The following is a 9,956-nucleotide window of genomic DNA, read 5'->3' on the forward strand; positions in this document are numbered from 1 at the left end:
CTCAGGTTTCCGCTATCGGTGGACGAGGAATAGTGTCCTTGGGTTCCCAATCAGATCGTCTCAGATTTACAGTTTGCTCCTCCCCAGCTCGAGGCTTCAGAGTGGCAGTTCATATGCCAATGGGTGATGTCACGGTTGGTTGCCACTTGAGAGAAACCCAACAATTCAACAATTCCCACACAAGTGACAGTGGGAAGGAAAAACTGTCTTTCAACAGGAAGAAATCCTTAGACAGAACCAGGTGGGCGGCCATCTGCCTCAACCGTTGGGGTAAGGGGAGAGCAGAGAGAGAAAGCAACACAACCATGAGTGAACAATTTAAAGTCAAGTTAATCTCGTTCTTTTGAATGGCGAGAGTGCGTAACCATTGTAACCTGGTCTTCCCCTAAGTGCTGACTCATATGCTGTTGAAAGCCTTAATGTCAATTCCAGGCTGTGTTGTGTCTAGTTCAACCTGCGGGAGTTTCTGACGGCTCTGTCTACCATGATGAAATACATTTACAGTAACTGTTGATAAGCTCATGACATCTCATCTTTACTCTCTGTACTATACAGTAATGAGCCAACTCATCCAACAGCCAAGACGTCTGTCACAGATGATGAGCTCGAAGAGATCTGAACTGTCTCAAAAACAACTGTCAGCTTCCAAATGCTGAGTCGGTGACTGATTGATGAGATACACAAATGTCTGCTTCACTATATGTCATGTTTCACTGATATAAGAGAAAAAGCTTTCGCTATGAGAGATAAGAACTCTCGGTCTGCTTCGATTTCTACGAGGTACAAAAGTGCTACGAAATCACAAAAACATTAACTTAAAAAAAAAATTGCTTGTTGTAGTTCTTTTTGGAGAAGTTATCTGACCGTTTCCGATTATTCTATGAACACACAAGGTTTAAAATGTATCTCTGTCTTCTAATTATACTTGTAAAAGTTGAATGTTTTTTTGTTTATCTTGACTGACTTTATTTTGTTAAAACACTTTTAGCTCGCTCAAGGGAATGCAGAGTCAGTGTGTTCATCCGTTCACTATGCGTGTGTGAAATATTACAAAAACTATCATATGGATTGGAAAGAAATTCTGCACGGACATTCACGGTAATTTGGGGTGTGCTCCAAAACCCATCAGGTCCAGTGTAGACTGTTCTGGATGGGCATCATTTTCATTGGCCCATGAAACACAGTGAATGCCAGCAAACACATCTGACATGGTTTATCATCATTAAATCAAATTAAAAGCTGCTTACATGTCTTTGCCAAGAGTTACTGCGCGAGTTTTAAAGGAATAGTATCAGGATGATTGTGATGAATTATAGCTGCATGAATTGTAACTAACAGAAAACTGCTCATGTAGTTGATGAACATGACATTTGCACCTTCAACTGAAGGACCTGTGCGTGCTCATGACAGCATTTTCCTGATGTATAAATGGGTTTTTAAAGCAGAATTTATGACAGGGTAACAGCTAAAGTTCAAAAGTTAAAGCTAATACAGGTCTTTATTCATGAAGCTAATTGCATGAACACCAAGTTAGGTAGGTAGGTAGTTACTTTATTAATTCCCAAGGGGAAATTTATTTCGCTACAGCAGCATACAGGAAGCAATAAGAGTTCTCTTTTTGTTTGTTCAGTTTGTGGGTGTGTTTATTTTTTAATTTCACTTTATTAATCCCCGAGGGGAAATTTCTTCGCTACAGCAGGGGGGCTCTCAGGGGGGAGCTGCTGCAGCAGGCTGCCACTAGCGCGGCGCCAGGTAACCTGACTTGAGGTGCATGTTTTTGGATGATGGGAGGAAGCCGGAGAACCCGGAGAGAACCCACACAAGCACAGGAAGAACATGCAAACTCCACACAGAAAGGACCAGGACCGGATTTAAACCCGGAACCTTTTTGCTGTGAGGCGACAATGCTAACCACTGCACCACCGTGCCGCCCCCTAATTAAATGTCTATTGTGTAAGTAGAACAATTTAATAGGGCTGGGTATAACAGCTATAACAGCCATAACAGCTTTTGTCAATGTGGAATCTTGATGGACCAGATTCCTCCGCATGGCTTTAATTTCCTTGTTGTGTAACATATCAGTTAAATCTGATTACCAACACTGAGGAAAGAGGGATGAAGTGCAAAAGAAACAGTTTAAACTGCACCAAACTGAAAACAATATAGAATAAAGAGTGGTCACCGTACCTTATTCAAAATATACTAAACAAAACAATCACAAAATCCACAGAATTATTGTATGTACTAACTCAGGCGTAAACATCTCAACAACTATTTGAATTAGGCGGCAATGTATTGAGATGGCTGCGGTGAGCTGCTGGTTACACGGCGCCACAAGCAAATTAAGATTATATGTTGAAATCTTTTGATACAGCTTCTTCATTAGATCTGCATTTCAGCTTGTCCAGTACTTTGGTTCATGGCCAAATACTTGTAAAACCGATGACATCAGACTTAGCTGTACTTTGTGCTGATTAACCAATTTGAGCATGTTAACGTAAGTTCTTGTATGGTGGACTGCAAGAGCTGCAAGAGCTGCAAGAGCTGCCCGCGTGGCTCTGCCCTCTTTCTTAGCAACTGGCTGCTTTAAAGGACTCAGGAAACGTCTTAACCAATAATAAAAACGACATGCCATTTGGATTTCTCTTCACTACTGAGCCCGGCATTAACTGTTATTGGTTAGGGAGTGAGGATTTTTGTTTGTTTTTCCTCCTCACACTGATCCTGTCAACAGTATTTTGGTAGGTTGTGAGGTGCAATCAATGATTGAACCAACCAACAAGCCAACCAACCAACCAACCAACCAACCACTCAATCAATCATCTGCAAAGATGCTAGGGTACCGTGTTAGTGTCACATTTATTTTCTTCCATGTATAAGGTGCCTTAGATTTAACCACCAGAACCACATGGAAAGAGATCATGATTGGTCATTCTATCAAAGTATCATTAGACACATTACATAAGTTACTTCACGTACATTAGGTACGTTTAATAGGCTACATATTGTATATAACTTACGAGTGTAATGAAATCCGAGGTCTACTTTTGTTTTCTCCTCAACTCTTCAAGGGTGAAAAGTCCTATGTTTGTTACATCGAACCACCTAGCATCCTCCTTATGGGGACTTTACCACGTTTTCAAATGATCTCCCTCACATGACTTCCTTCTTCAACCTGGGTCATACATGAGTGTTCGTTTCAGGTGTAGGTAAAGCAAAAGGTGTCACTAACACAATACTCTCCATTAGTTGAACAATCTCAACCACGCTTGAAGGTTATCTCACTTTTGTGCAACTAAATGTGTCCCATTCCACTGTATTAAATACAAGCTGACTTTCATGGCCTCTTTATTTGATATTGACACCTGACAGACAGGAGAAACAAGTCAAAGCTCCTTGAACTTAAACAAACAGGGAAAATAGAATTTACATGGTTCATCTTAGACAAGTAAAAAGGCAAATATGACTCCTGGCTTTAACCCTTGTGTTGTCCTCACATTTCCTTGACACCCAGCGCCCTCGGGTCAAACTGTCCATCGCCATCTCATATTGTCTGTACACTCAGCGCCCTCGGGTCAACCCGCGCAGCGTGATCTCATATTGACATTCAGATTCAGATTCAGATTCAGATTCACATTTCACTTTATTGTCATTGCACAGATTACAAGTACTGCTATACACGTACAATATAACCATTATGGACAGTATGTACACTGGGAGGCTGTAGCTCACTCGGTAGAGTGGGTTTCACACTAATCATAGGGTTGGTGGTTCAATCCCAGCCCCTCCTGTCCACATGCCTAAGTGTCCTTGAGCAAGACACTGAACCCTAAAATTGCTCCCGATGATGGTGTGTTGTAAAAGTCGCTTTGGGTAAAAAGCATCAGCTACATGAAATGTAACATACCATATTGTCTACACACCCGGTGTCCTCTGGGTCAAACCGTCCAGCGTTATCTCATATCGTATGTACACGCAGAGTCCTCAGGTCAAACTGTCCCGCGCCATCTACGGGCTCAACGTGCACACGCGGGACAGCAGGCGACCGCGCAGCCCTTGCAGATGTATCTCTTACACGCGTAGCACACTGTGTGAGTTTTACTGTCCTTCTTCGGCGGGCAGATCTGACACCTCTTCCTCTTACTCGCCCCAAGAGCCGGCGCGCTGTTTGGGGCCGACGCGAGGGCGGGCTGATCCTCGGGCTCGTCGCAAGACCTGGACCTCTGAACGGCCTTCACGAGCGACGCGGCGGCTTCCGTGCGGGGGAGACGTTCCCTTCTTTCGATGAACGGGGTTACGAGCGCCTTGCCCAGCTGCTCCAGGAACACCCTCCTGTTGTTCTTTTTACCAAGCATCCAGGTAGGGTTAAGCTCTCTCCATATCACAAACGCGTTGTAGGAGGACACGTCGATGATGTTGTGGAATACGACCAGGGGCCAGCGAGCGGTCATCCGTCTGCAACTGTACGTCCCTATCACCTTGTCCAGGTTGTCCACACCTCCTTTGTGGCAGTTGTAGTCTAGGATGATGGCAGGCTTCCTGTCGTCGCGATCGCTGACAGCGGCCTCTGTGTGGCGCGTGCTCATGAGTAGCACGTTCTTGTTCTTCTTTGGGAAGTAGGACACCAGAGCGGTCGTGGGCGTGAATGCGAACTTTGACGAGAACACCCGTCTGTCCTTTGGCGTAAGCAGCGCAGGCGGAAGCTCGGGTTTGTTCTTGCGCACCGTGCCGACCATGGTGACGTTCCTCTTCAGGAGCTCTCGTCCGAGTTCGTAAGAAGTGAAGAAGTTGTCGCAGGTCACGTTGCGACCGCCGAGACCCTCCGTCACGTCGAGCACGACTCGCATCCCCTGGTTCTTCTCCGAGCCACCGCTGCGAGGCTTCCCGGTGTGGACTTGCATCTTCCAAGCGTAGCTGGATCTGGCGTCGCAAGCCACCCACGACTTGATCCCGTATTTCGCAGGCTTGCTGGGCATGTACTGACGGAACGGACAACGACCTTTGGAGAGGGGAGAAGACATTTGGTTGTGTCATGATTTTTTTTATTTTGTAACATTTCTTTAATTATTTAATTTTCTAATTTATTAATTGTTTTATTTTTTTTTTCTCTAGCTGGCAATCGCACGGTTAGGTTATTTTTTGTAAAAAAAAAAAACACTGTAAACAACGAGACACAACAAAAAAAACAATGTAGAAACCCCACCTCCGAATGGCACCAGTTGCTCATCCACGGTCACTTCGGGCCCTGGGTTGTAGAGGAGCGGCAGTCGCTCCGCCCACGTGTCCCAGACCTCTCGTACGGCTGCCAGTTTGTCCGCAGCGCGTCTGGCGGGTCTCGTCTCGCGGTCGTCGAACCGTAAAAATCTCGAGTAAGTGTGATAGACTTTGAGTGGCATAGTGGCACGGAAAATAACCCTTCCGCTCTCCGCGTCCCACAGACTGGCCGCGGTCTCACCTCGGGACCTGTAGACGCCGGCTAGGATGAGCAGCCCTATGTATGCGCGCAGATCGGTCTCCTTCATCGCTTTCCAGCCCTCTCCATACCTTCTGAAACCCTGAAGATTGGTCATCTCCAGGATGATCTTTTCTATCGCCGGGGTGACAAACAGGGAGAAGGTAGAGGCTATGTCGCGAGCGTGCGACGCCGCGTACGCGGTGGGACCTGGCTCCGCCTCGGTCCCCTCCGGCGGTCCTCCGGCTCTACTTGGCCCTCTTGCGTACGACGCTGACGACCATGTTATTTTTCCGTTTTTGGAGAGGAGAGTTTCACCCGGGGGAATTTCCTGTTCTTCGTCTTCCGAGGCGGACTCGTCGTGGTCCGGATTGTACTCTTCCCCGTCTTCTTCCTCAGACACGTCCTCCGCTTCGTCTTCGTAATCTTGCTGCATGTCCGACATGAGCTGTTGCACGACCTGTTCGGCTGTGAAACGCGCAGCCATGGCTTCGAGGTGTAGGACAGATTCGGGCGTCTGCACCTGTCGCGGAGGCTAGATTAATATGTTACGTTTGCTCGTACGCAAACTAGACAAAAACGTGGACCGGGTCGAGATTTTCTACAGGCGATCGAGTCCATCTCTGCTTTTTTTGTTTGCCTGCGGGAGACCCGAGGACGAGGGGCGTACTAGGTACGAGAGGACGAGGGGCGTACTCGGTACGAGAGGACGAGGGGCGTACTCGGTACGAGAGGACGAGGGGCGTACTCGGTACGAGAGGACGAGGGGTGTGTGTGTGTGTGGGAGACGCGAGGACGAGGGGCGTACTAGGTACGAGAGGACGAGGGGCGTACTCGGTACGAGAGGACGAGGGGCGTACTCGGCACGAGAGGACGAGGGGTGTGTGTGTGTGTGGGAGACGCGAGGACGAGGAGTATGCGTGGCACCCGAGTCCTGTTTTTTTTTTGTTGTTGTTTTTTTTTTTTACAAATTGTACAACCGTCAGGCCTCTGTTACCAATTGTTCATTTTTTATCACAGGTGACTCACTCAGAAAAACATGTCCATTGTGCAATCGTAGACATTTCTTAGTCCCAGTCCTCCACCCGGTGCCAAGAGAGCGTACGAAGGGTAAAACGCTCCTGCCACGACCACTCCCAGCAACGCCAAGCCTGCTGCTTTACACCAGTCCGCATTTCTCCTGCCTTGTTCTTCGCTCTTCCTCCTGCCTCCTCTTCTCCCTCCTCTCCTCGAGTCTCCTCTGGGCTTCGCGGTACATCCGACTGGTGTAGTGTTTTCCTCCGTTGAATTTCACCGTGTCTTCTGTCTTGCGTAGAAGCTCCTCGACCCGGATCCTGCTCGGCCGGCCTCCGGTCGTTGACTAGCGAATGCTTCCTCCGCACCCGTTGATCAGCTTTTGTAGATGTTTGCTCTCCGCCACGTATTCCTCCACAGATTTATCCAGCAGCAGGTCAGCGTGTGTAAACAGCACCAGGATGTAGGTGTCGGCGTCCGGTCCAAAGTTGTCCTGGATCCACTTCACCGCGTCCCGCTCCTCCTGCGTGAACCTCGACTTGAGAGCGATCGCCAACAGGAAAGCGTGGGGCCCCGGGACGGACTGCTCCACGCACGTCCCGATGCTGACTTTCACTTGCTGTTGGGTTTTGTTGGTGTCAAACAGCCCCGGAGAGTCGACGACGACCAGTTTCCTGTCGCCGTATTTCACTTGTTGTTTTTGGCATTCTTTAGTCACAGATTGAGGTGACGTGTCCTCTTTGAAGGCATCAACGTGGCCCAGGATGGTGTTTCCTGACGAACTCTTGCCCGATCCGATTTTCCAAATAAAACGACTCGCAGCTCCTTCAGATACGTGGACCCTGTGCAGGATAAATAATTTAAAAAAAAACCACAAACTAAACAACGACAACATTTGTTTCACTAAATCAAGTGCTCGTTCTTTGTGCAACTGTGTGCATTCTCAAGTTATTACTATCCTCAATACAACACTACAATAATATAGAAGCTATAAAGCCAGAAGCAGCTCTACATACGTGACTTTGTATTCCCAACCGTCGGCAGTACCGCAGGAGAGAACATCGGTTGTGTTGGTGTACTCGCGAATGGACCAACTCATTTTCAGAATTACAAACGCTTCTTTGTCTACATTTAGAGTCATATGAGGGGCTTCTCGCATTCACTCTGCTCTCCTGACAAACCTGCTGACTCGGTGATGGTTTGCTTATTTTGTATGTGTTTTTGGTAACACTTACCTTTGTGTTTCTTTTGGCAGTGGCACGTTTGTCCGCTTACCAATATCACCAACAGGAACAGTCCCCGCGGAAGACCGATTGTTTCCTCGTAACATCTCTGTGACTGTTGGAAACATTCCACAAAAAAGACAAGATTAAGAACAGGTAGCGCATAAACAATATGGTTACAACAGACATTACACAATAAATGTATTCTTCTTCAGTTACAATGGAATTGGACACATTTATATGTCGCAAAAAAAGGAGGCCTGGGTCACAGAGACCCGAGGACGAGGGTTGTGTTGAGCACGAGGATTGCGTTGAACGCGAGGCCTGGGTCACAGAGACCCGAGGACGTCCTGTGAGGACCGGAGGCTCCGCGTGAGGCCTGCTGCCCCCGCTGGGACTCTCAGGCTTATCGTGTCACTACAAGCTCACAGGAAGGACAAGTGACCTTACAGGATGTCTTTATTTAGTGCAACATTATCTTATTTATTGAAATATTTATTTGTTTCCTTCCATGGGGTTTTTCACGTTTTGAATGTCTGAAAGAGTATTTATCCTGACTTTGATACTTAATGTATTAAATTATTTACTGAAATATATTGAAACATATGTTGAATCACTTTGATCAGTTTCTTGTCAATTTTGTGCACATTTGCAAAAAAAAAAAAAAAAAAAAAAAAAAAAAAAATAGTTTGGTGCCTGTGGTGCTATGAAAATATGGAGTGAAAATCATTTTGCAAAGAAAAACAAGTACCCCGGGTCTCTGTGACCCCGAGGACAACACGAGTGATCACGATCTCGCCGCTGTTACCTGTGGACCCGGGTCACAGAGACCCCGAGGACAACACAAGGGTTAAAAGGTTGTCTTTGAACCAAAAAAAAAAAAAAAAGCACAGAACAACCCTTTGGGAAAGGTGCAACTGAATTGTAAACAGATGAAAAGAGGCTCCGTCATGTACATCACTTGACATGCAGTGCCTTATATTATAGAAAAAATGCTGCATTTTTGTGGCCTTGTTATTCTTACCCGCTCTGCAGTTTGGCCTTCTGCATCTTGATTGAAGTCAGACATGGATTCCTTTTGGTAAAGATGTCAAATGCTTTACATGTCACAGACATAACCACAGTAATATTTGGTCAAATGCCCATATGTGCAGCTGAATTAAAGGTGAGGTGAACTGGATCAGGCTTGCAAACCAGCTCACTCTCTGAAGTCATTATTCAACAGGTGTCTCTCCTCTCTCTTCATCAGGCCTTCCTCACAAAGCGTCCACTCTTCCTCATGTCCCCCCCTCCTCTGTAAGTCCTGACCGACTGGCTGGTGGCCCTCCAGGGTCCCTGACACACCCGGGAACTGAGGAGGAAGTACAGGTAATTTAAAGGGAGATAGTACAATCTCACAGGTTCTACTAGAAAGAGTGAAGAGTGAGACATCCACTGCACCATATAACTTTAGTTCATATTGCATCATTTTTTTCTGCAATCAACCATTGATCCACACACACACACACACACACACACACACACACACACACACACGCACGCACGCACGCGCGCGCGCGCGCACCTTGAGCGCAGCAGAGGTCCAGCTGCTCGTTTGCGAGGTTTGGCGCTATGCCTCCGGTAATGCATCCAACCGCAGACCAGTTCGTGCGCGATCATCACGTACAACAGGAAGATAAGCACGGCGGGATCCATTCAGCCGCACGCGCCGCTGGATGAGACGCGGTAGGCTAGGCGCAGACACAAAAGGATCCAGATGAGAAAGGACAGCACCGCGCTGCAGGTTTCTGGTCTTGTGCAGGATTAAAGATGACTGACGGTGATGAGGAGGAGAGGGCGTCGTGCACAAGTTGCCCAGCGTCCACTCCAACTTCAGGCACTCAAGTCGCCAGACACAAACTGCTGCCGCTGCGGTGGTCGCTCTCACGCCACCCATGACAACACAGCATCCTCCACGATCATCAGGTCATCCGAATGAAGCGCTCTCTCCGTCTCACTGATAACAGAAGAGAGTCACGGTGACAACAGCAGAGAGAGGGGACATCGGAGGATGTTGCCGTAGAGACTCGACCGTTGCTAAGGGCAGGATGTCGTCATCCCCCTCTTCCCAATGATTAACAAGGCATTTGAGCAGATCGAAGTGGAGCTACCAATAAAGAGCACGCATGAATGTGTCCTCCCGCACGGTAACTTCAGGGGTACCATTCATCCTCTGACACAGGACATTGATTATTGTATATTTTGTATCAATATATTTGATCAGCTGA

The 9,956-nt window shown here is 47.3% G+C and overlaps 1 protein-coding gene and 1 pseudogene across 1 annotated transcript; both read right to left on the bottom strand.

The window, feature by feature from the left end:
- Positions 1-3,628: 3,628 nt before the first annotated feature.
- Positions 3,629-5,940, bottom strand: LOC138205526 (piggyBac transposable element-derived protein 4-like). Its single transcript, XM_069161551.1, has 2 exons — positions 5,204-5,940; positions 3,629-4,999 (listed from the first exon to the last, which is right to left on the bottom strand). Exons 1-2 carry the CDS (start codon positions 5,937-5,939, stop codon positions 4,017-4,019), a joined length of 1,719 nt encoding a protein of 572 aa, XP_069017652.1. The 5' UTR covers position 5,940; the 3' UTR covers positions 3,629-4,016.
- A 671-nt stretch (positions 5,941-6,611) lies between these two features.
- LOC138205533 (GTPase IMAP family member 9-like) lies at positions 6,612-9,852 on the bottom strand (annotated as a pseudogene).
- Between the last annotated feature and the right edge of the window lie 104 nt (positions 9,853-9,956).

This window comes from Embiotoca jacksoni, unplaced genomic scaffold (assembly GCF_022577435.1).
Source record: "Embiotoca jacksoni isolate LCO1_2020_lvr unplaced genomic scaffold, fEmbJac1.0.p SCAF_10, whole genome shotgun sequence".
NCBI classification, from domain to species: Eukaryota; Metazoa; Chordata; class Actinopteri; family Embiotocidae; genus Embiotoca; species Embiotoca jacksoni.

Bases quoted from the DNA above. Each gene is read 5' to 3' on its own strand.
- LOC138205526 (XM_069161551.1), bottom strand. From the start codon at position 5,939: ATGGCTGCGCGTTTCACAGCCGAACAGGTCGTGCAACAGCTCATGTCG. The intron at 5,000-5,203 runs GTGGGGTTTCTA...CCCTCTCCAAAG, and splicing joins GCAACTGGTGCCATTCGGAG to GTCGTTGTCCGTTCCGTCAG.